General features: G+C 36.5%; 2 protein-coding genes across 8 annotated transcripts in view; one reads left to right on the top strand and one right to left on the bottom strand.

Annotated features, from left to right (window-relative positions):
* Window positions 1-348: 348 nt before the first annotated feature.
* Window positions 349-11997, bottom strand: LOC307145235 (ceramide kinase). The gene is made up of 13 exons (XM_079848177.1): window positions 11588-11997; window positions 8725-8820; window positions 8509-8634; window positions 8279-8407; window positions 7077-7140; window positions 6662-6807; window positions 6462-6536; window positions 5868-6020; window positions 4734-4839; window positions 2544-2647; window positions 2128-2324; window positions 1708-2042; window positions 349-1040 (listed from the first exon to the last, which is right to left on the bottom strand). Exons 1-13 carry the CDS (start codon window positions 11715-11717, stop codon window positions 980-982), a joined length of 1722 nt encoding a protein of 573 aa, XP_079704303.1. The 5' UTR covers window positions 11718-11997; the 3' UTR covers window positions 349-979.
* Window positions 11998-14589: 2592 nt separating this feature from the next.
* The window catches only part of hspg2 (heparan sulfate proteoglycan 2), a 110025-nt gene continuing 97536 nt past the window's right edge, over window positions 14590-27078 (top strand). For all 7 annotated transcript variants that reach the window (XM_079849103.1, XM_079849100.1, XM_079849104.1 and 4 more), the window contains exon 1: window positions 14590-14925. In XM_079849103.1, the coding sequence (XP_079705229.1) occupies window positions 14851-14925 (75 nt within the window). In that variant the 5' untranslated portion in view covers window positions 14590-14850. The remainder of the gene's footprint in view (window positions 14926-27078) is intronic.

Raw genomic sequence — 27078 nt, 5'->3', positions numbered from 1 at the left:
CTAGCCGTTAAAATTATAGACCCTTCATTTCTTTGTAAGTGGGCAAACTTACAAAATCAGCAGGGGATCAAATAATTAATTTCCCCACTGTAACAGTTTAGGCATGTTAAAGTGCATTGTAATGTATTCATGCTGCTATTTATAAAAATACTTGACTATATTATCTTAAGTTGTTTCTAATAAACCCAACTAAGTCAGTATCTGTTATCACAAATTGTAAGCAAGCATCTTTCCATCCACTACAGTATTATGAGGCTTTTCGTTTGTAACTACTGTACATACTGATGATAAGAATAATATAATGAAGTTTTGAAAGAGAACTCTAAGGAAAGCAAAGACGATTGTTTTGAGATGATTCATGACACTTTATTAGACAAACACATATATTAACTAGTGGTTTTGAACAGTGAACCCATTGACATCCAGTATATGCACATTCCAGTCGAGCTGTGAGAATGTTGTCTGGAATGGGTCCACTCCCTTAAAAATGTCAATCACTGTTTGTGACTGTCAATGTACAAGCCTTACACAGAAAATGTAGTGCCTTCACTGAAAGGACAAACCAGTGGTATCACTCATGTGCGGGATTAAATAACCCTGACACAAAGTTGAATGTTTTTAATGTCAGTTGAGTTAACACTAAAATATTGCATACATACTTTTTTGCTCTGCAAAAAAACAACTATAAAATCAATGAAATGAACAACATTGTGACAGATCTGAAACTGATCCATCACCTTCATATGTTAATCATTATTCTTCAGATTTCCATGAAAATATAGTAACAGCTGAAATATCTTTCTAATGTGAAATGAGCTGTACGTCTAATACATTCACATTTTAAGACTGCACATCCTCTCACCCATCATACGTATTTACATTATATTTTATCTTCTTTGCAATTAAGTCCTCATAAAGAGTGCTATAAAAAGGTCATATGTTACGATGATCACATCTCTTTTCTCAGCTCTTACAGGTTTCATTGCATTGTTGAATTCTCGATGCCCCTGGCAAAGAGACGCACCAGCTGGCCGTGAACTCTGTGGAAAGAGTGTCATATTAGGAATCATTCAAATGAGAAGATGCAAAGTTTTTGGTTTGAAACTCCTAAATTTCCACTTGATGTCATCATCATTCACTATGATTTGCTTACATCATTGGAACTAGACGTTTGAGGTAAGTAATATATTTTGTTGTCCTTGAAAGAAGTCTCTTTTGCTGCATTTATTTGATCAAAAATACAGTAATAAAAAAAAGTAATATTATGAAAAATATAGTTACGATAAAACAATCGTTTTCTATTTTAAAGTATAATTTATTCCTGTGATGGCAAAGCTGAATTTTCATCATCATTACTCCAGTCGCATGATCCTTCAGAAATCATTAAAATATGCTGATTTAGAAACATTTCTTATTATTACCATGTTGAAAAAGGTTGTGCTGCTTAATATTTTTGTGGATACTGTGATTAATCATTTTCAGGAGTTCAAATGAACAGCATCTATTTGGAATATATATTATTTTGTAAAAATATAAGAGTCTTTACTGTCACTTTTGATCAAATAAATGCATCCTTGCTGAATAAAAGTATTTATTTCTTTAAAAATAAAAATCTTACAGACCCCAAACTTTTAAAAGGTTAGTGTATGATTATTATACAGTTCTTCCATGTGAATTTCCCTCTTGCTTAGTCACACAACAACGTACCTGCATGAGATCTCGGTGTGAGGCAGAATTTCTCCATCACAGTTCCACACTGATACCGAGCGAGGTTTAGTACAGCAAGGTCCACACGCAAAGCCTTGTCTCTTTAATCTACTTGTCTCACTTCCTCTCTCCTTCCACCCTGCGAGATGCTGCTGTGAGTGACCTGCAATGTTACCACTGAACAGTTTCTCAGGATCCTCCAGTTCTCTCTCAGCAGAGGTCTGAATTTCTCGATCGGCCTGTTTCTCATATTCCTCTTCTTCTTCTGCTTCTCCAGGGGGAAGAGAAAACCGAACAGCCTTGACACGATGAACTTCAACGAAGGGCAGGTCAAACTGAAATGATAGTTCAGAAATGATTTTTCTGACTGATTCAGCCTTTAGCTGAGCGTTTATTTACTTGAATGTTATTTGGTTGTACCTGATCCTGTTTGGTTGTGTGCCTGTGAAGGTATGTGAGAAAGCCAAGAGGGTTAGTTTCTCGGACCATGATGAGGTCTGCCGTCCCATCGGCCAGGTGAGCGGACGGCGAAAGACCCTTTGGGCTCCGTGGACATGAGCTTGACATACAGGTGAGAGAGACACACTTGAACCTGCCTTCAATAGTCACCCACTCACCTGAAACAGCGATAAAAGGTTAAAGATTTTTTTTCTCAATAGTCTACATCACAAGTGCATAATGGCTTTGTAGGACTAGCAATGCCCACTTTGGTACTAACATGACAACGGTCAAATAGAGACGTACAACATACGAACCCCATAGAGACACAGCACAGTGTGATCCCTAATGAGATGACACAGACAATCACTCTACAAACAGGCAGCAGATGGTCTTACCCTCTAACTCACTGTTGCACTGGCTCACATTAGTGCTATAGAGGGAACTGGAGCTGTCAAAGTGGGGGAACAGCCTCTCTTTGCTCTCTGAACACACACGGCACCTGCACATACACACACAAACATTCTTTTAAAACATTTCTGGGATCCAAAGCTGCTTTAAAGGGATAGTTCACCCAAAATTTAAAATTCTGTCATAATTTACTCACCCTCAAGTTGTTACCAAACCTGTATGAATTTCTTTCTTCTGCTGAACACAAACGAAGATATTTTAAAGAATGTCGGTTGACTTCCCCCATTGACTTCCATAGTATTTCCTCCCCATACTATGTAAGTCAATGGGACCCATCAACTGTTGGGTACCCATATTCTTCAAAATATATTCGTTTGTGTTCAACAGAAGAAAGAAATTCATACAGGTTTGGAACAACTTGAGTCACAAACTATTTTGCGACAGATACGATTCAGTTTACGGCACTTCTCATTCATTTCTATGGTATCCGCAAATGGTGATTGACTGTCGCACAACTATGACAGAAAGGCTGTAATGTGACTGGTTATCAAGGCACATGTGGCCGTTACGCTTTCTCCAATCGTAGAGCCATGGACCCTGCTATCTCCCAAAAATAAGACCATCTCTGCTGGGAGTTGTACAAACCAAGATGGTGTATAATACCAAAGACTTTATATACAGAAAGATGGTGCACTCGTATTACTATAAATGGGAGAAAGTTCAATGCGCAATATTGTGGAATAAGTTCCGCTTTCTAAAGAAAAGAGCCAATCGCCGATCAGTAAAGTCATCAAAAATGCATGATTCGAGCATTTAGAAACAAAATATATGAGGCAATTGTTGTCAGATTTCATTGGTGATTTCAAATATGACATTTAATCATAAGCATGGTGAACAGTTTTGGAGAATTTGATGTTTCCCCATTCAAAGAGATTGGCGCTTCATTGCATGCCCGAGAGGAGTTTCAAAGATGGCCACTGAGTGAAATGACTTGTAACAATAATATTCGCAATAACATCGTTTTACTGAATAATTAAGTAGACCTAATTTCTTAATTTATCTTTGTAAAGAAACCTCATTGTTTAACTGGCTACTCTCTGCTGTCTCAGACGACAACATCTTTTCCTGTCGGCCACCGTAACTTTTGTTGGTTGCAATTCGCAACCTCACCACTAGATGCCTCTAAAAATTACACAGTGCGCCTTAAAGACTCTCCGAGCTCCTAATGTGGGTAACACTGGATTTAGTGAGTACTAAATTGAACTGCCATTGAGAATGGCAATGCTCGAGGATACATTTTACCAGGTATTAGCAAAGTCCCTGTAAGACTTGTTCATCATTGTGTCAGTGTTTTATTCGCTGACTTTAACTAGCTTCTTTGCACGAAGAACAACATAGTGACGAAACACGTTTGTCCGTTTAGGGCTACTGTAGAAACATGGTGGCGCAAAATGGCTATTTCAATGTAAGGGAAGCCACGGTGTATGTAGATAGAAGCACATTCTAAGGTAATAAAAACATAACATTTCATTATGTAAGGTATTTATACACCACTGAAAACATAGTTATGTATATGATATTGCATTTCTGTCAACAGATCCTCCTAAATATTACACAATGCACCTTTAATTTTGAGCATTGTGTCTGTGGCATAACACAGAATGTGGTACTGAAATTTGTTTTGAAATTTTTTTTTTAATTCAGCAGTCTTTTCATTTGAGACAAGCTACAAGCAATTCACCAGCTACTCTTCTTCCATTAGAGATCCTACTGCTTGAGCGGTCATGGTAACAGCCCTAAGGAAGGACCTCCAATTCAGAAAAACACTGAGGAATTCAAGCCAATTGTGTTATTTAATGAGGTAACTGCTAAGAACACATAATTCCCGAAAGATGAAGCCACACTAATCAGAACATTAAGGACCCAACCGAATCTACTCATGGATCCACTCAACACATCCACACATACAAACTTTACCAACTAGTGAAGCTGTATCAGTCATGAGGGATTTCTTTCTGTTCATGAACATTTAGTCATATCCTTCTGGTTCCTGCGGGGATTTTGCACAACCTGTTGTTGTTCTACCTGTTGCTAAAAATGCTCCTTAAAGTCAATATTTTCAAAATAAAATGCTCCTAATGTGATTTTCAGGTAAAAAGACGAAGACAAATATTTACCCTGAGAGGCATCGAGTTTTGTCCCGTGGGCTGGAGATATGGGAATCAGCAGGGAGATATTGCACCAGTCCCGGATAGCTCCTGTTACACAGGTACACCATACAACCTACAAGAAGAACAAACATACATGAAAATATGAGCAGAGAGGGGATCGAGGTCTGTTTCTTCACTCACATTCATGATAATGAGTGACAATAAATGTATAGCATATAGAGAAGCATCTGGCATATCAAACCCTACAGATTTCTCAAAACAGTGTTACTTCAAAAAAGAAAATTTTAATTTTTGGTTGAACTATTCCTTTAACACTTATTATAATTATATAATTATAATAAGTGTTAAAGGAATAGTTCAACCAAAAATTTTTATTATTCCATAATTTACTTACCCTCAAGCCGTCCTATGTCTATATGACTTTATTCTTTCAGCCGAACACAATCAGAGTTATATTAAATAATATTCTGGCTCTTCCCATCTTTTTTAATGGCACTGAATAGTGCCTGAGTTTTTGAAGCTCCAAAAAGCACATCCATCCATCATAAAAGTAATCCATACGGCTCCAAGGGGTTAATACATGCCTTCTGAAGTGAAGTGATGGGTTTTTATAAGAAAAATATCCATATTTATAACTTTAAAAACTATAATCACTGGCTTCCGGCAACGTGCGTTAATGAAAGAGTCGAGTTCCGGCGGAAGGGTGACCTCTGACCCGACGTATGACATTGGACTCATGATGTAAGCTTAGGTGAGAATAGACGGCTCTTACTAAAAACCACATTACTCTTTCGTGAATGTGTATACGCCAGTTTTAAATATGGATATTTTTCTTACAAAAACCCATCGCTTCAGAATTTATTAACTCACTGGAGCCGTGTGGATTTCTTTTATGATGGATGGATGTGCTTTTTGGGCTTCAAAAACTTCATGGAAAGAGCCAGGATATTATTTAATATAACTCTGATTGTGTTTGGCTGAAAGAAGGAAGTACCTAGGATGGCTTGAGGGTGAGTAAATTATGGGATATATTATTTTTTGGGTGAACTATCCCAAAAAACTAGAGAATGCGCAGTGTTGACCTATCAGTATTCAGTCTAAACTTTATTTTTAAAGACAGTTGACATTTGCCGTCCATACCTGAATAATCATATCTGAGAGGGCCCATCCAGCGGTGCCTCTCGCTCTCTGCCAAAACATCGCCATAGAAACCATAGCCCACCATAGAGACAGAATAACGTACCAGTGTGTTTTGATAATGGACAGAACACACATCCAAAGGCTGAGAGTCTCCTGGTGAGAGAAAAAAGGAAAAATATCCAGTTATGCTATTCATCATCATTCACATTTCATATTATTTCTATTCTATTTTATATTGTGTTGCACAAGGGCAAATCTTTTTAATTGAAGTTTGTTTTAAAGATAAAAAAACTCTAGAAATTAACATAAATATAAATGTATGAAAACTTAAATATGTTAATAATTCAAGGGTCAGCAACCTTCAGGCACGCGTGTTACCATTGGCAACATTGCCAAGTGAGTGCCAAGACATTATTATATTTTATATTCTTCCTCTATTAGTATATAATACAATTTGCATGTTTTTAGGGCTGCTAACCCATAGGTCGGATCAGCTGGGTAACACAGTGCCATTAGCACTCATGACAGTATTGCAGTCATTATGACCTTTGGATGACTTTTTTATTGTTTGTTGCTCTTAAAAATGCAGATTACCAATGATGATGTGCAGCGTTGATGTCACAGGGTCATTTATGCCCACAGTAGCGAAACACACACAATCTGTAGAGCCTGTGGAGAAGAGTAAACATAGGGAGGTGACCATGCATCTGAATGACACATCAGTGCTATGAACAGACCACAATCGACGCCCTTTTCCATACTAATATCAGTCACGGCACTATGCAAACATTCACCTGCTGGAATTACGCCAATGTGGAGGTCACATGGCTGCAGCATTACAGTTGGGTCAAGTTCTGAAACTCCCGCCTCCTGCTGGGTTCGTCCAATCACACCGTGCAGAAGCTCGCTGAACATTCCGTCTCCACCCACACATATCACTCTGAACGGGATAAAAGGTTTGACTGGAAATACGCAAGAGCTTAATTTCCTAAAACCTTATTTTACAGTATCATCAACGGGCTTTCTCAGAATATAGTGACGCATATTTCTAAGGTGACACTTTAGGTATTTAGGCAACACTTTTGCTTGAATAACAAAATACAGAGGACAGGGCTCATGTGACATGAATTATTACAATGACACCATTGTTACTGCACTGCACTCTTGAATCTTTACATTTTTTCATTATTATTATTTTAAATAACTTACCCATTGAACCCTGTTAAGTCTTTCTTCAGGATGTAGTCTCTGGCCTGATTTGCTCGTTCAGTCACTAAAAACAAGAAACATCCCCCAGATTTTTTTTTTAAGTCGCTCTATATTTTTTAAAAGGAGTCTTATAATGTGAAACCTTTCCTTGATTTTTTTTTTTAAATGAAAGAGTTGTATGATGTTTTCAGTACATAAGAGTTTTCCGTACAGCAATTAATTAAGTCGTTTATTAAAACTAAGCTGCAACAACAGCTTGTTTCTGAAAATTTGTTTGCAACATTACAGTATGTCAGATGGATGAAATAAATATGTCACATGATCCTTCAGAAATCATTCTAATATGCTGATTTGGAGCTCAAGAAACTTTTCTTATTATTATTATCAGCATTGAAAAAAGGTTGTGCTGTTTAATATTTTTGTGGAAACTGTGATAGGTTTCTTGGATAAATAGAAGACAACAGCATTTACAGTAACTGTCAATTTTGTAAACATTATATTTTTTAATTTTTTTGAGAGTAGTCTCCCCTGCTCACCAAGGCTTCATTTATTTGATCAAAAATACAGTAAAACCAGTAATATTGTGAAATATTACTAGAAAATTTAAATAATTTTAATTTTAAAATAATTTTAATTTTAATCACAAGAATAAATTATTTTTTAAAATATAATTAATAATAATAATTATTATAAATAAAAATAATAATGTAACAGTTCTTTACATTTGTAATAATATTTCACAATATTACAGTTTTCACTGAATTTTTGATTAAATAAATGCAGCCTTGGTGAGCATAAGAGACTTATAAATTTTTTAATGTTTCCAAAAAGGTACTGTAAATGAAATATTTTGTTACATTATAAATGTCTTTACTGTCACTTTTGATCAATTTAATGTGTCCTTGCAAAATATAATAATTAATTCTGCTTACTGGCCCTAAAGTTTTTAATAGTAGTGTGTATGTATGTAATTGAATGTGTGTGTGTGTAGTAGGAAATGCTATTTTGTCACAAGATTCCATTTATCTGACTATTTAACTTTGCTACTCAACTCAAGCCCTCTTCCCAAGTCTCGATAAAGATCTGCGATGTCACTTGAGAACTGCGCTACCTGACGTACAGGCAGTATCAGAGACCAAACGGGGGGACACTTGATAACTGTTCAGTTATTGAACGGTGCAGATAAAGTCTCAGTATCTCACCCACAACATGAGAGCTGATGCCAGCCAGCTCAAACAGAGGGGCCACAAGAGAGTGAAAGATCTGTTTCCCCCTCTTCTTTCCTCCGAAAGGATTAATGAACACCAACAACCTGTGAGGACGCGAGGGACCTGATAGAGGAGAAGCAGATGAAGAGAGAGATGTTAATGAGTCATTAGCGAATAATGAGTCTGAATGAATGAGAAAGGGCATTATTTTCAGCTGTACACACTGTGGGTTTTGAGTGCGGCTCGGAGCTGAGTGATCCATTGATCCCGGACACCCCGGCTAGGACAGCAGAACTGGGTCCTGCCCAGACTCCATGACAGTCCATGTCCGTTACGCTTCACGTAGAACACTTGTGATACGAAAAGGACAAAAACAAGGTTTAGTCTAACTTTGTTGTATTTGATCCCTTTGCAAAAATAAATCACTTTCAGAAACTTACATGTAAAATCAAGGTCAGTGTCTTCTACTTTCTTCTGGGTTTGGATCTCAACTCGACCCTCCTTCACCCCAATCACCTCTGACACCGGCACTGAAACTAAGAACGACGCTCTTGAATAAGTGATGTACATGTGTCTCATACTATGAAGTAAGATTCCACCATTCCTACTCAGGCCTTTTGTCCAGGCGTTTAGATGTCAGGGTTTGTTGTCATCAGAATGCAGACAAAGACAAATTGCCAGTAAGGAGGGACTTTTAAACATTATTTTCATGCATAAGCTGAGCTTTGAGCTTAGACTGATATGTTTATGGATTATTCCTTCAATCCAATCCAGCTAGAATATCAAAGAGAACTCTGGATACAAATTGGATAGCGCACTGTGTTACTTTAACCTTTTTCTATATTTCTTGTCAATAATTAAACTAATTGTAATAGTACACCAGGCATCAAATCATTATATGGTGGTTAATTATCTACAAATAAGAGAGACTTTAAGTCACTGATGTGTCAGAGGTGCTATTACATTTCTATGGCATCTAAATTCTATTTAATACTTGCAAATTATTTTATCATCATCATTTGAAAATATTTTTTGGTTACTTCTTAATAAATGCTGTTAACTTGGGCTCATATATTATGTCATACATTTTAAATTAATAGTAGTCCATTACGTGCACAGCTGGTCATGTGATGTCAACATGGCTGTGTAGAATTTACTTATTTATTTATTTTTAGTTGACTGAGGCCTATACCATGAAGCCGGTTTAGGTGGTTAGGCCAGGTATGTTTCCGTTTAGTTTGCGATAACCCTGGGTTTTAGGCACCATGAAAGTGGTTTGGCTTTTAGCAGTGTTCATCGCCATAGTAACTTGCGCTCCACGGCTAACCCGGTCCAGGACAGGTTATGTTCCAGATAAGAGATCTCAAACCGAACTTAGGACTTAGCAAAGGATAAAGTCACTCCACCTGTTCTACTCCAAATTAAAGGTCACTATAGCAATGATTTTTAAAGACAAAATTGTCTGGCTTTTAGTAATGCTTATTTAGAATAATTAGTATGATATAGATATTATGATATTATTATTATTACGCACAGTTTAAATGAATAAATATATAAAAGGTAATATAAATACGCTTTAGAATCAATAGATAAATATAAAATGACTGGCCTACATGTGAGCTTAAATGTTCAATTCTCTATATCTTTATCAACTGTATAAACTAACTTCACAACTTTAACTTGCACTGATATAGCAAGACTTTTCCTTTTAGTTGTCCTCTTTCATAGACAGCTATTTTCTTCTTGCTGTGTAAATTCGTTATATTTTTCAATCTCGTAATATTCTGCAGAAGAGAGAAGTGAATTGCGCTGCTTCTCTCGCGAGAAATAAATCGCAGTTTCACTCTTTCTCAGCATGTGGTTGGCTGTTCGCTACTGATGTCACACTTAAACTCCTAAACTCAGGATCAAAGCCCGAGTTGACAGAGAAAGTTGATGATCAGCATCATGGTACCAACAAAGCCTGGTTGGATTGGATTGGTTTGGTTTTGTCAACTCGAGTTTGTTCAACTACCATCATGGAACAGGCCCCTGGAGTCTTCATCTCATTTGAGTAAACATCAATTTAATGAAATTTCTCAAAAGTGCTATTCATTTCTTTGCATAAAATTTTTTAATTAGCAATTAGTAAAAAAAATTACCGAGTCTGCCTTTAATCGAATAATATTGATACATTATGCATATACATATTATGCGGTTAATCATCTACAAATAAGAATTACTTAAAGCTCCTTTATTTAGCTACCATGTCATGTAATTTTGTCACTCCCTAAGAACACCCATGACCTTGAGTAGTACGCTTACTAAAACAAATTTAGAAATATCCTCCTGAGACCCAGAAAAAAAAATGTGTGATTTTTTTTTCTTCATGTCATTTCACATTTAGAGCATAAGAAACAAATGGTAAAAAAAAAAAAAAAACTGTTTTGAAAAATTATATTTTATTCATACGTTATGCTATGTCCTCTGTAGTGGACACCAGGACTTAAATTTGTATAAAGATGATTCTCAACTATGTTATGAAAGATATAGCCTAATTGAATGAATTAATACACCATTTTACTTTATGCAATATGTCTGTAAAATGGTCATAAATTTATATTCCCATTCAATGCAATGTATCTACACTGTATCTAATGTGCACATGAATGTGTTCTTGGAGCAACATTTAATGAAAAAAGAAGTGTAATAATTGGAGTAATAATTAGCAACATTTTAATAATAGTATCTAATATTTCAAAGGAATATTGATGTATAATTTATTTCCATATTCACACTCCCAAAATGCCTGATAAACATGATTTAAGTCCTAACGTCCTCTACAGTGGACATGTATGAAATCAATGCCTTTCTCTGTAACAGAAAGTCATTTTTTGATTTGAAACCCCATAACGTTTTCCTGAGATGTTGGTTTATGAAATACAATTTGAAAAGTAGTCCAATTTAAATTATAATATTATCATATTTCCATAAGAGTGCTACATTTGATCACTAAATTAAATGGCAGGCATTTTTAAAGACAAAGGATAAGTTGTTTTCATGGTGAAACCTCCAAACATTTGCTATCTCTGAAAAGCCCTGAATGTGTTCTTTACAGGACACCCAGGTTGTGACATATGTGTATGGTGTCAGAGAAATTCACTAAAATATAAGTCTATTCCTGCGTCCCATGAGGATATAAACACATGTTTACATTTGTTTATCTTTTTTAAAATCACAAATAACTGTCCCAAAACTTTGAGCTGTCTACCTAGACCGCGTTATTGGACTCAGGTGCGTTTAGAAGGATAATAAATGTCGTACTTGTTTTCCTCTCCCGGTTCCTCTTGTCGATCTCAGTCCAGCTGAAGTACCATCCGCTCAGGAGAGCCTTGTAGCGCTTATTACCGATCCACACACTCGACTCAACTCTCACCGAATCTATCTCCATCATCTCTTTGGTAGTTTCATTTATCTATAGAACCTAATGCTCCCACAAGCAGTATTCAGCGGTATTTTTATCCATGCAAGAATTTCCAAGTTGGCCAAAGCGTCTAACATCTGAAGCGAACAAATAGGCTAAGCATAATGTTTAGACGTGGGTTAAAAAGAGTCTCCAAGTGTAATAAATACGTTTATGTAAGTAAGGTAGGATCCGATAAATTATTTCGGCTCCGTCTTCGCTATCCTGTGCTAACCTACTTGACTGTTCCAGTCAAGGTTTATTATAAAACAAGTTCACTTCCTTTTGAGGTAGCGCACCTGTACTGGAAAAATTTGCATACGCAAGTCTCATTGGATAATGATTATGCAGAAGGTAACCGTAATTCATTCGCTCATTCAAAAATTTTAAATAAAACTAATTTAAGCTTTATAAAATCAAATATTTGATTCATTTCCTCTCGTGTACTTAATCAATTCGATGTTTTGAATTGTAAGTTGTAACATTGTTTAATGTAGGGAAAATACTGTCTGTGCAGTCATGGGCGGATCACTGTAAATAGACACGTTATATATCATGTGTAGATAGACAAAACACTTTACAGCCTGCTGGAAATTCAACTTAGATATATGTATGTAAGTTTGTCCTTTCTTTCTGCATCCTTTTGTTTTTACTGTCAACATGCAGTTGGTGTCAGTGTGACTGGTATGACTAGATGACATGGCGCTTAATAGCACATTTCAACCGGTTTTTTTTTTTTTTTTTTTTTTTTTTGATGATCATACAATAACTAAGATTAGTCTGAACACATGCAATAATGGCAAGTGTCAGTCTTGTTTGGCTGCATTCAGCACACTTTACTCATCTTTGGTCTATTTTTGTTTCTGTCAGTGTGTTTCTTTTCTTCCTTTATGTAAACTACAGCTGGAAAGTTGACTTTCCTGAAAATCTGCTTAACCTGACTGACTGACTGAAAGGGTTCCCTAAAGATGTTAATCCTCTAACTGAAGTTTTATTTATTTATTATTATTGTCTGCACATACTAACATGTTAGAATAACAAAAGTTGCATGCATTATAATAAAAAGCATGCATCCTTTGTCGCTATTCTTAATCTTGCATGTAATATTTTGTATGACATACCATAATGTATATTAATTTAGACATTAATTGCAAACGGAAAGACACAATGTATATCCCTCTCAATAAGAAACCACTTTTCATTGTTTTCCAGTCTGTTCTGTAATATTATTTTTTCTAAGCGTGTACTTCACAACAGTTCCTTGTAACCTCCAGCAGATGGAGACAGTGGCTTAGACAAAAATAAATACACCTGATAATGTTTTTGCTACATCTAATTGTTAAAATAAATCAAATTATTCAAGATTTTTTTAAAAATCAGATTTCAAGATTATTATTCAATAGCGTTCATGTGTTCCTCTCAGGCATCATTTTCCCTTTCAACTTGTCATTTGTGCAACATGGTTGTGAGGGGTTTCAAAGCTAATGAAAAAGGAATAGCATGAATCATTTGATGACAAGCAGCTACTTTGTCAAATGTGACAATGTGACATCGTCCATTTTGTGTCAAAAGAAAATGCATACTTCTGCATTTAGACATTTTCTACAGATACAGTGATGCATTTTGGCAGCTTTCTTCATAATTATAGTTTACAGTGTTGTTTTGGAGTTGCTAGAGGGAATCCAGCTGGGTAGATGAAGTCTAAATTGAAAGCAGCTGCTTTATTTTGTCCCAGTTGTGGATGTGACCGTGCATGTAAACAGATCCTGTGCAGATGTCCTTGTTATATTGGATGAAGAGAAAAATCTGAATGGCTGAACAGAAAGAGATGACAAGTGATCAGTCTTTTTTTTCTTTTTCTGAGGGAAACTTCTTTTCATTATAGGTTAGAGGATATTTAGCTAGAGACTATTAGAGACCTTGGAAGACAGTGTTTAAGTGTTTAAGACGCAATTATAAAGATAAATGACCATAATCAAAAGTGAAATGATAACTTTGGTATGATTTAACAGTTTTGACTTTACAAAACGATCTTACTTTCATAAAATAATTAATTAATAATCAAACTGAGCCTATATTGAAATCAACATTGTCATTTTGTATCATCTTCCCTAAAGTTTCTTTCTTTATCTTTCAAAATCCAGATTCATGATTCAGATATGAATCATGAGATTCTATGAATCTCATGATTCATAGAGCTGTAAATTAAGGTTTTGCTTATAAATAATAGAGTGAATAAGGGACACTGTCTGATAATTTGTCTTTGGTATTGTTTTAAAAATGTGATGCCAAATGACAAATGACTTATCCCTACACAATAACATAGAAATCTCTAAAAAATGATATCCTGGATTAAAAAAACCCACTTCACCTGTATTCACACTTGGTATCATAAGCAAAAAGACAAATAGGCACTATATTTTTAATAGCCTATTAAAAACATCTGGTAAAGTCACAGTACACATAATATGTTGTGTATTTTCATTTTATTAAAATAAGAATAAAAATGTAGTTTGTATCACATGTAGCCTAATATTTCCCGTTAGTAGAGGCGTAGTCTAGATGTAAGATCCCGCTCCTGGAATTCCATTCCGCCTTTTATACCAGGCGCTGATAGGCTGTGTCTCAAATCCTAGTGAGCTGCCTACCTAGACACCATATTTGGGCGTCATAGTTCTGGGACGTTCAGGGTCGCTTTCCGCGTCAGCTGCGAAGAGCTCACTGTGCTGTCTAGCTAGGCAGCTTACTAGGATTTGAAACAAAGCCATCGTCAGCAGTTCAACATTATCGCGCTGAAAGTGATCCGCTAGGCAGTGCATGCTGAACTTTCTGCTTGCCCATTGGAAAGTGGGACCAAGAGAACAAAACGGATATTCACAAGTCAACCATCAGTTTCTCTTGGTTGTATCTCACAAGCACTCAACAGCAGACGGGTTTTCTTTCTTTCTTTCTTTTTTTTTTGTTTTGGCAAATGAAGTCCCACCAAGCGTGGGACGGAGAAGCGACGGCGGCCTTGCTGTAAAAGAAACGCTTGAAAGTTTTGCGAAGAAATTTCCCAGTGGCTTCAAGTGACGGACTTTGATTTTCCCAGCGGCGTGTTTGGAGTCGTGCTGGGTTGGCAGAAATGGGGACGCGGATACGTGCCCATAAACTCACTCTTTTTATTATCCCTTTGATATTTACGTCGCATCTGCTTAATGTAAGTGATTCATTTGCATTTTTATACACATAATATAACACTATGTGCTGCTTTTGTGCAACAACAGGTAACCGTATCAATGGAAATGCACGTAAAAAGTTACTTAGCAAAACTTTGCGTCGTAATATAATCCACTTTTTTTCTAACTCCATTCTTTTTGCAGCATTTAGTAGTTAAGTTGTGAATTGTATCATGTGAAAGTTATGTTGAGTTGCATTGATGTCTTACGGATATCTAAAGCTCGACTCAAGTGTAGCGTGTGTTCTAGTCCTGGTCTAATTTTATCCATAGAAACGAGCTATTCATAGTTGGTCTTACTGGCGTCTTGCGTGTCTATACTTGATCAACTTTATTTATCCTTTTACACTCATTGATTTAAAGCACTTTCACTGCACACTTAGGCTATACAAAGTCATAGCGTTTGTATTCAAACGTTTATTATTGATACTAGATAACCTGATACAGTTAATAATATAATTTCCACATATTTCACATGCATTCATGCACATTAACTGATTTTAACATAATATAAAATTGTTGCAACCATGGTGAAAAAGGAAGCAGTTTATATGTATTATTATGGCTGGGATGACCTTACCCTGTTTTGTGATTGTTTCCTTTCTCATGTTATGATTAAAGCAATGCATATAGACTGCATTAATTGTATAATCTATACTCTTCACATTAAAGCACAACTTCTACATAGACTTGCTTATTGACTCAATGTTTGTGCTGGGCACTCACACAGAAATTGGCACCTTTGTGAAAACTGTCTTTGAATTCTTGCTTTCATTATGACTTTGTGCAGTAAATTAGCATTAACAGGAGTAATATTCAAGAAAAGTTTGATAAAATATATTACAATTAAGATAAAGTGGCTGAATGAGGCAAAGCAGCCGATCAATGAAAAACAAATACCTACATCTCAAATTTCTTGGTACCTGTAATACTGTACCACTTCCAGCCTGCTGGTAGATTCATTTAGACTTTATTGCTTATGTAGGTGTGAAATTACCTTAACAGCACATAGTCCGTTTTTAGGGTATGCTGCTCTATTTTGCATAAAGTTGAATTAAAATTACTTTAGTTAGTTTGGTTCTTGTAAAGCATAAGAAAATGTACTTTCGCTGACCAAAAATCACCACCCCTCCTGTATGTTTTGTAGTCAATTTAACTAGTTAGCTGAAATTACTGACGTCTTGGAACGCCTTTGATGTTGAATCCTTCACAAATTCTCTGGATCACATGCTAACGGAAAGTCTTGTCATGTATAACTTCAGATTCTTTAAATCGGCTTGCGTTCATCTTGCATACCATGTATAATCCCTCTCTTATCATTCAGACACTGGTGAACATGAGCCTCTCTCAGTTTACTGATGTGTAGCAGGGGCCCATTGCCTTTGGTAATTTGAGATCTTTGCTGCTTTGTTTCAGGAACCACTGTGTCAGCTGCAGTATAATTGAATTAAATGGAATTAACGCCATGTGTTTTTTCCATTACAAGCTTGCCTAAGATTTGACAAAGAGTTCAGTTGAACACTCTGGGCTTCAGTTGCCACCGGCATCCCTGGTGTCCTACTGGAATTTTAGGGTCATAAGTATCAATCAGCACTGACAAAACCCCAATAAAAGCACTTTATTACCTTTTAGTTTACTGACACAATCAAGTGCTCCCTCCCTGCTGTTAACTATCAATGGCCTGGTAATTGAGAGATGATCCTTTGCTATTTATTGACACATGTAATTTTTGGGTTAAACTGGCTATTTGTGAGGTCGTTGAAGTTTTGTGATGATAAAGAGTTGCAAGTGGGTTCACGCCCAGTGTCATTCCTTTTGCTTTTAGCTTGTTTGACCTTTTTTTGAGATGAAGAAAAAAAGTAGGAAACTCTTTTGAGAGATGTACTAGACCTGCAGTTATCGATTAACAAGCAAATCAGGTTTTTGTTAGTTTGAATTAAACAGTGTTTATTATAAGTTCTACTTAATACCGAACCGTTGATTTAAAGAGATGGTTCAACCAAAAATAAAGATTCTGTCAGAATTTACTCACTCATCTCGTTCCAAACATGTATGGCTTTTTTAATTCTGTGGAACACAAAAGAAGATATTTAGAAAAAATATTTCAGTGTTTTTGGACCCCATTGACTCTATATGGACAAAAACAGTTGAAACATTCTTCTAAGTATCTTTTTTTTTTTTTTTGTTGAAAACTACATGAGGGTGAGTAAATAATGCCAGAATCTTAATTTTGTGCTAGCTATCCCTTTTAAAAGGCAGATTGTTATTATTAGCTCTGTTTTCGACTCTACAAAGCCTTTTAAGTGTTCGAGTTTGTCCCGTGATATCCAGCGTTACAATGTGCTATTTTATTTTGAGATGGTTCTCTTATTAGAGACTCACAAATATACTCTGACTTCATCTAGGTAGGATTTTAAAGTAGGTCTGGATTCCTATGGATATATTCAGTTAACTGCTCCAGACTGTATAGTTACACGCTCAGTTCTGTTACGTTTTTCACCGTCTTGGCCTCCCAAGTATGCCCACATTTACTGTATCTTATGTAATATCTAGATATAGTCCAGCCATCCTAGTCAATTTAACACCCACACGGTCTTCCAAGTAAGCACAGAGGAATCTAGCGCACAGCGTTGGGATAACTGGGCCCATGTTCAATGAGATTTTTAGGACAAGAGATTATTAATGGTCTCAGTGTGTGCTTTTATATCTTGTTTGTGAGCTGCTTGTCAACCTATTATGGTCTTTTACATTCAGCAAATGCTAGGTACTTAAATGAATCACACAGTAAAATCACACACTTTGAAATGGTATTTATGGCATAATAGAAAAATATGCTAGTATAATCTGAGATCTCTCTGGGCTCTTAGGTGTGTTCACACTCGGCAGGTTTTGTTCGATCAAAACGAACTCTGGTGCAGTTGCTCTGTTTGTGCGGTTCATTTGATCAGTTCAGTGTGAACGCTGCCCTCCGAACCCTGGTGCGCACCAAACAAGCAGAGACCCCTGAAAAGTTGGGTCTCGGTCCGCTTCTATGCGAACTTTGGTGTGGTTCGACTGAAATATGAACGCAACACATTCATACATGGGGTCAGAAACGCGGTGTCCTTTCAGCAGATCTTCGTTTGTGTGAAACGGAAGAATTCCTGCCGTTGTTTTGACTTTTATAAACACTCCACGAGTTTTCAGCAGGTCAAAATGCCATCGTACGTACTCACCTAACAAGCTCATTTATCCCAGCACACATCAATGTTCGGTAAGTTCTGCCACCTATATATCTTTTTTTTTGTATGTTTAGGTTCGGTCTTAAAAATGGCAGTGTGAACGCTAAGCGAACTAGGACTAAATGTATTATTTTCTTTTTTTTGGTCCAGACCAAAAGAACCAAGAGAACAGAACTACAAGTGTGAATACACCCTTAGATTTACATTTGTGCATTTGACAGAAGCTTTAATACAAAGTGTCAAGTGATTTGTGTTGCAAGTTTATTAGTAGTGCATGCATTTCTTGTGAATCGATCACATCGAACCTATAACCTTGTGGTTATAAGCAACCTTCCATTGCTTGCGTTTTGTGTTTAAAGTCAATATGAAATGGAAATGAATTCAATCATGCATTTTGTAAATGCATGTTATTGCGAACTATTCATTCATTCATATGTTTAATTAATCCGCTTAAACCCCTTCCTTCCACAATCATGTGCAAGCTTGGATTCATTTTTTAGGACAATTGCCACATGTCAAAATGCAATAAACAACCGATGGGTAGAACCAGGCTCCCGCCCTACATTTTGTTTACTTTTTTGATGCTGTTACACTCGGATGTACGTCACAATACGGTACGTCTGTTACTATCTTTTCATCACAACTTTAAGTTCATTTTCAGTCACTTAGTTTGGTTTATGTCCTCTTTTGGCTCTTGTCGTAAGTGGTGTGGATAATTTATAGAAGTTGCTGAATGTAAACGATTTGGCACATCTGGAGAACAGCCTGTGCTGATGTTATTTTTTCTGTTGTGAAGTGACTTCAGTTTGGATTGGGGTCAAAGTGGTTAGCACAGCATTTTTATGTGCTGATGTATCGACTCAAGATTTAGAAATCCCTCTTTTTTTATTGTTTTGTGTTATAAATAAGTGCTTTGTTTTAAAAAGTACAATCATGTGTATCCTTTGAATTCAGTTTGCCAAGGATTGTTCCCATCCATATCTGTGATCTACTTGCACACATAAATTCCCCCACCCGTTCCGCTTCATCTGCAGGTAACCTGTGGTACATCACTGTGGGAATCTTCATCTTTCATTTGCCAGCTGTCTGTGATAGAGCAGGAGGCAGACCCCAAACACAGCTGCAGTTCAGCTGGTATTGTAACCCTCGCAAGTGCAGACATGATGAGTGCTCATTGTGTGGCTTGATGCTTCATAAGAAGCGCCTTTATTCTGACCGCCTATACCCATAAATGCAAATTTAAGTTATTTTCTTGATCAGTTATGTCCCACTTTCCCATGCCATGTCAAAACCAATAGGGTCATAACAAGAAGTGCTTGTTATATTGCTGCCATTTCAGTGCACGACGTGTTAGATGACTTGGTTGTCGGAAAGCGGTCACCTTCAGAAATGACGATGGTGCAATTACAGCGACACCAAGATCAGGGATTCAGTTTCCAGAGAATATGCATACTGATAAATTGCACTGCAAGTGAATTAATCTAAAATCCTGTGCTCATTACATAATTACATAATTAGATAGTTTTGTTTTTGATGAAGTGCTAAATAGTGTCTCAGACCCCTGAAAGGCTTTATATTTGTCTGTCTCTTTGGAAAACTTTGACATTTTTTAGACTTGTATGGGAACAACCTGAATGTCTCTCTTTATTGCCTAGAGCATGAGTCATGTATTGTTATGCATAATCTGCTGTTCTAAAAATATCAGTATGGATTTGACCAAAACTAGAAAAAGATGTTCTGTGCTGTATAACTATTTATGGAGTTTTTCTTTCTTTCTAAGGCTCCACAACATTTTGGTAGCAAATTGGTTATCGGATGATATTAGAGATTTTTTTAAAATGTAATTTTTTTTTTTTTTTTTTTAATTCATATTTAATTGTTCATTCTCATTTACCTTATTTTTACATTTACATTACCTTTGCTATCATCTAACACAGAAAGTAAATAATTTATTAATAAATGTTGTATGTAATCTTAAAGGCCCCCTGAAATGAAAATGTAAGTTTTCTAGCTTTTAGTAGGAATATGTTAACCTTAAAGTTATGAATAAGCTGTGTTCCAAAACAATGACAAAATTCGCATTTAGGAGATATATAAGCATTCAAAACTTAGTCCCTCACTTCCGCTAAAAATGGATCACAGATTTTTATGACATCACTGTGGACTTCAGCTTCTCATCACATCTTTGTCCAATCAAATGCTCTCTAGAATCTAAAGCGTCCCGCTCCTTCTGCTATAAATACCACCTGGCCAAAGCGACCGATGACACGTCACAGAGCAATACTGGTTGGAGATGTGTGTTCGGTTGCTCAAACGAGTTTTATTCCATTTTCCAACTGTACGTTCGTTACCATGAAATGGTACACGCCTCGAATCCAACGTGTCATCAGCGCTTGGATTCGCTTTCATGGTTGTCAAGTATGACTTGCAGTCTGTGAGGCAAACCAAACGATATTGGCTATTTAAAAAGGGGGAGGAGCCATTCAATATGTCCTGCCTTAGCTTCCTGTTTCAGTCGAAATTACGTCAACGCATCATATAAATCTGCGCGTTCCAAGGCACTTCAGTTGGCCTTTAGCAAATCTGAAAATGAATATCCATTTTTCATTATATTTTATTACATATTTTCATTATAAGTACATATTATAATGCTGTGATGCCCAAATTCACTTCACAACAAATAAATCGTTAGGTTTTTTTTGCTACATTTATTTTGACAAAATAATATATAATTTTACTATCAGCTATTTATCTGCTATCAGCAATAACATGAAAATAATAAATTTACTGCATCCAGAATTCTAATATTGCTCCATTGCTCTTGAGTTAAAAGGCTACAGTATGCCTACATTTATATCTGCAATAAGTATGAGTGCACTGGTCTTCTGTATCATCAGTATAGCATCCCTATGTATGATATCAACATTTCCATATCACTCAGTACAGATGGCTTTTGTCAGTGCTTGCTGTAAGTTGTAAAGAGTGTCTTGTGAAAACAGCGTGTGAATGAAGTTCTCAGCAGAGACCTCTTCTTCCATTAATCTTCGACAAGCCTCGGCCTGCCCCAGAAAGAAAGGCGCTACTTTTTTTTTCCGAGCCTCCTGCAACCCCCATAGTATATGAGTTCTCCCAGGCTGTTATTACACCACTGAGATCATGTTGAGAAAGAAAAAAGAATTTCAATGCCCTCAGGTCACAGACAGTATATGTCACAGCGAAAGGAAAATAAAAACGAGAAGATAGACGTTGGATCACTTCATTTTGTAAACGTTCCTTTTATCAATCTACAAGAAAAGAGCCAAAAAGATAAATCTCATTTTTGTGGTCTTTTATGTTCACCAAAAACCAGACATAACAAAGACTTGCTTTGCAGTGTTTAACCAAAACAAAAGCTTAAATGTGCGTCTAAGTGACATTTTAACAAGAGCCATTGACCTTGTGTACTCTGGATACGGTGATTGAGTGCGCTGTTGGTGATGTACTTCCTTTTGAAGTGGTTGCCAGGGTCTGTCATGTTTTGCCGTGCTGCTATTGGCTCCTTTGAGTGTTTGGGTCTCTATTCAGTATATCTGCCACCTTCTCTACACCACTCTGCTGCTCGCTGGGTTCAACCGGAGAGGCCACAGATAAAACTAGTTGAGCCACCCAGGAGGCTGATGTACATTAGCATGTCAACAGCTTCTCTACAGGGGCCGGGCACTTCTGGCTCTTGGCTGTTGGCAAGCGGTGCTTCTCTTTGTCATTCAGATGAGAGAGTTGAGAAGTGAGGTAATTCTTGTGTTGGCTTACGGGTGAGGGTGTGGCTATAAAAAGATTAAATCTCACCTGACCAAATACTTGCCAGTAATATTTCATTGTGTTTCTTTTGGCAGATTGGCAATTGACATTTGTCCCTCTGTGAAGGACCTTACAGTCTCTGGTTCTCTTCAATGTGTGGTCTGTGATAAGAGAGGGAATCTGCACTCTTCCAGTAGAGGATATCTGTAGCAGTAACACTGATTTCAGTGAATCTCTATTGCAAAGTTGCTGACTCATCATCCTGCCAGGGAACTTAAGTTCTAAATTATCTATGAGAGGCAAAAGCCCTTTCCTGATAGCAAAGTTTACTCAGGCTTTCCTGTGAGTCTTTCCTGTGGGACACAGAAGCAATCTTAGAATCTATGATAATAATAATTATTGAATTAATTAATCAAATCTGAAAATGCTTTGTAAGCTGTGTATGTCATATGTTTGCATTGTTATTAGCTATGTTTTTGTTTTTATTTTATCTTTTATCTTTTTCTGTACAGCAGTTTGGTTGCACTTGTGGTGTTGAAAGTGCTCTATAAATAGAGTTGAGTTGAGAGTAATCTTGAGAGTATTCATTTATTTATCTTTTTCAACTTATATTTTATATATTAACATTGATTTGTAAAATAAGAAATACGTAGGTCACGTTATTATTTATAGGTCCCTGTAAAATACATATATTTTGCTTTCATTGAAGCACAGTATGCTCTCTAAAACATTCTCAGATCAAGCTGTATAATTCAGAAAAATAATGTTTCTTTCATTATTCTTTTTATTATTAATTTTGAATTGAGAAATGTTAGGCTAATTTTTAAATTCAACTTCAGTCCAATTTATTTGTTGTTTCACTTATCAACTTTTTGATACCACTGTATATTTGCCTAGTTATTTCCCTTCACAATCAAATCACATTTCTGCTTTAATTTTGTACTGCTTTTAGAGTTCCAATGTTAAAGAAGATAAATGAAGATGATGTATCCATGTAATGTCAGGTCCAAATACAAGTGAGGCAGTTGGTTGAAGCAATCCTTGCGTCTGCTTTAGCATGCTCAGATTAATATCAGGCATACCTGGTACCAAGCTATAAGAGCAAACTTGTTTAAACTTGAATAATGAAATTACTTGAGAGCCACCTGCTCTTGATGCTGCCAAAACCACATCCCACACTGCAAACTTCTCATAACCCTCAGATCTCACATTTATATTTCCATGACCAGAAGTTTCAGTGCTTTGCTGCAATGTTTTCCATGTAGGAACTTTGCCTCTGATGGTTCCAGGCCATATATTTTATGCCAAAGTCCTCTAATGGAAAAAGTACAATCCCACTCTGAAACCTGGTAAAGCAGACCACTGTGTTTACTCAAGGCATGTTATGATTGGTGCAGATACCACAGGCCTTCAGCTATGTGCTCTTATCCAACGGCAAGGGAGTAGCTGACAGTTTGCTTTTGCTCACTTTATTTTAACCTCAAAAGTGTTCCGATTTATCTATCCCTTCCTATATCCATTACAACCACTTTCAGCTCCTATATGATCATTGTTTATAGTGTTTTTGACAGTGTTTTTGACCTACTCGCATATGTATTGAATGCTGGCATGAACAGTGGGAAAGAAACCTGAGCTATTGTCTGATATAGGAGGAATGTGAATCCTGTGTTTTTAAGTGCTTTGGCAGAATTAAATTACCGCAACGCATCAGTTTGGCCTCTGTTGTGGCCAGAGGTCGAATTTTACTTTAGCAATGTTTGTTATTTTTCTAATATGTCAGGGGAATGTCCTTAATCACTAATCAAAGAAATATCATACCTTCTATTCTCTTCTTTTTAAAGAACGTCAAAAGATGGTTTCGAACCGTTCTCCTGGCTATTTAGAACTTTTTAAATTTCATTTATATTAGTACAGAAGTTTTACATAATACACAACACTTAATGGGGATGGTAAGGGAAGGGAAGCTTTTCCCTCGCATTCCCCTGCAAAACAAACCCTGGTCATGCCCATTAACTGCTTTTTAGACCCAATTTTAAAGGTATACTCAATTATTTCAATATTGTTTGCACTTTTGTGTTTTGTTAGAATTGTAGCTCATGCAAGTTCACTACTCGTGCATGAATGTATCATGTATTATAATGATAGTGTTAGAACCCAGCCAAATTTTAATTTTTTTTGACTCATCATTAATGATGAATGACTGATGATCCATGTCTCGTGGACATGGACATCTTCAATAACAGTACCGGTATTGTGCATTCTTTATTATGCATGCATGTTCTTGGTTTGAAATTGAATGTTTGTGGTTTTCAGACTAAATTGGCCTAGTGCAATTTTCCCTCCACCCACACATCATGACCTAAAGCTGGGGACACACTTAACGACTGTAAGGCCGATTAAGAATGTAATTTGATACTTACGAGTGATCACGCCCAAACGCACGGGGTCAGAGACAGTTGCGTTCAGACGCTGTTCACAGTCGGTAAAATCTACTCCAGTCGTTGGAAACAGTCTGTAAGTGTGTTCAGTTCAGTCTTAGAATGTTTCAGCTAGTCGTTAAGTGTGTCCCCGGCTTAAACTGCATTTTCACCCTTACAGTGACAGTCATCTCCTTGAGAATATGAGAATATTTATAAATAGAGTTTGTGTAAAAGAGCTGATCATTGATTTTTGTTCTTCTACTTTGCCCCCTCACCCGGACTATCCTGGCCTTTAGGTCAAGATGAATGTGAAAATGAATTTTAAAGATATGCATAGGCTTTCTAGCATTAATATTAGGCTATTATAAGCAACATTTTAGTTGAGGACTAAAATTTATATTTGACTAAAATTACGAGAATTCCACTTTTAACAGTTACTAACTTTAATTCTTCAAAGTTTCCAAAGCAGAAAAAGAATCATTTGGAACATGGAAATATAATGTAGATGTCCAAACAATAAACATTGCATTTCCATGTCAACTAGCCGCAGTTGGCGAGCAGCAGCAGGGAGCGACATTTCAAACCAGAGGTTCTTAATTACCCTGGACTTTATAACTATCTTTAACTTAGAGCCAGCAAAAGCAATTATCCTTTAAACCAGATAATTAAACAGCCCTTCCAGTGGTGATTGATGACTAACTAGAAGTCCTGCTGCTGTGGAGCAGATTTCTAGCCGCTAGAAAAACTCGAGGCCTTGGCGTTACCTCCAGGCCTCTATTGTGGTCTTGACATGGGCACAAAGTGTAGTTTCAGGAGCACACTACTATTGAGATCTGGCACAGAGGAGAGACTCGCTGAGTCAAATTCCTTGGCACAAGAGCTGCATGTAGGCACAAGTTTACTGCACTTTGTTCTTTTGTGGGGAAAACCTGCAGTGTGGAGATTAGGAACAGAAGTGTCAATTACTAGTAGTGTTTCACAATATACTGGTACTAGAAAGGTATCACAAGACCCTGCTATTAAAAATGGTACGGTTCCACAGTTTATTAGTACCGGTACTTTAAGAATGACGGCATTATAATAAGAACCGTGTTTCTTAACTTGCATCGACATGACAGCAGGAGTCAGGACGTGTGTGCTAAACTCTGCTTCCTCTCCCTGCAGCCGGAGTGAAATATATCCGCAAAAAAACATGCATGCATGAGAAAATAAAGTGCATGACGTGTTTGTTAAAAAGGTTTAAGCAGAGTTAGCCTCCAAAAATAACTCAATGTGCTTCCCGCACTGCCGGGCTCAGACCGCCTTTCACACAGCATGCGATCGCAAATTCAGTTCTCATTTGCGGATTATTGTTCTGACGAGGCAAATGTAGTGTGTATGACTAAAGTGAACGTAAATGGTTTAGAAATAAATCTGATGTGTTCCAGTGTATTATATTAGTGCAGCTCTTAAAGTGACAACAGCCTAATAAATCTGTTGCTGTCTGTGTCATTAATGTTAATCAAACATCAAAAGAAAAGAGAAAATCACTTGCTGCTTGACTGAATAGCTTTAATATATTTATTAAGAATCAGTGTATAGTTAATTTATAGAGTGAAACTGTTTTTTTTTCCCAGTTGATTTAATTTCTTATTTAAATTCATTCAATTACTTTTACTGTCTTTTTTATTTTTTTTTCCGTATCAACTCAGTATTGGTATCGAGATATTTTAGTCAGTCATCGTATCGAAGCCATAATTTTGGTATCCTGATAAAACAAATGACTAGCCTTTGTTTTTTGACATGTTGGGACAGAATGAGATTTATCATAATTGCACATTATTTTATTTGGCAAGAGGCAAAGAACAGAAAGTGCACTGATGGCTGACTTTAAGTCAACATGAAAATTTGTTTGACCCGAATGACTTTAATGCACATTCCTAATGAATGAATGACACACAGACAGACAGACAGACAGTAGTTAAAGAGAGACCCCTGACATGATTGTAAAGCTCTTTGGATGTACAGTAGTACATATGAAAGCGCTATATAAATGCTTCATTCAATCATTCTTTCAAACTGTGCATGATTCATAGGTGTGCATTATTACAAATAAAAGTCTTCATAATCTATTATCTAAATGTAACACATTGTATTATGGGAATAAATGGGTTGTGAATTTTATTTATTTTTAAATTAATTGAAGTTGTGGCTGGAGAACATGTCTTTGCCTTGGGATCATTATGGATTTATAGGGTTTGTTGGTTAAATTATTGATTTTCATTATACTGATTGATTGATCGATCATGCCACTATGAACTGTTCAGTGGCATTTTATGCTGCTGAATCAATCCCTTGAATGTAAAAACTCTGTGAGACTATACTTGGTATTAAATTATATATAACGGGTCCTCTATGAGAGTTCCTGTGCAATCTGTTGGGTGCCTTTTCTCATGGACATCTTGATTTTTTGTGTGCCTGTAATTAGCCGGAAGGAAATTAAATTTCACATCTGTTTCCAATGAATGGGCAGGTAAGGCCCCTCACTTTCCTTTATGTGAGATGTCTCCCCTGGCATACAGATGTTGAGCTGGAGGTATGGCTGTTACTGTGAGAAGTTAAAAAGGCTGGTGTATTTCTTAAAGGGATAGTTCACTTTGAAATTCAATTTTGGTATGTTTTAGCTTACCTGAAGGGCATCCAAGATGTAGGTGTATTTTTTTTTCCGCAGTAGTTTC

The sequence above is a fragment of the Squalius cephalus genome, assembly GCF_949319135.1.
Source record: "Squalius cephalus genome assembly, chromosome: 18".
In the NCBI taxonomy this organism is placed as follows: Eukaryota; Metazoa; Chordata; class Actinopteri; order Cypriniformes; family Leuciscidae; genus Squalius; species Squalius cephalus.
The sequence above is the reverse complement of the archived record's forward strand: the minus strand, read 5'-3'. Positions and strand labels throughout refer to the sequence as shown.

Bases quoted from the DNA above. Each gene is read 5' to 3' on its own strand.
- LOC307145235 (XM_079848177.1), bottom strand. From the start codon at position 11,717: ATGATGGAGATAGATTCGGTGAGAGTTGAGTCGAGTGTGTGGATCGGT. The intron at 8,408-8,508 runs GTGTGTACAGCT...CTCCTCTATCAG, and splicing joins AGCCGCACTCAAAACCCACA to GTCCCTCGCGTCCTCACAGG. The intron at 6,808-7,076 runs GTAAGTTATTTA...TATCCCGTTCAG, and splicing joins GACTTAACAGGGTTCAATGG to AGTGATATGTGTGGGTGGAG.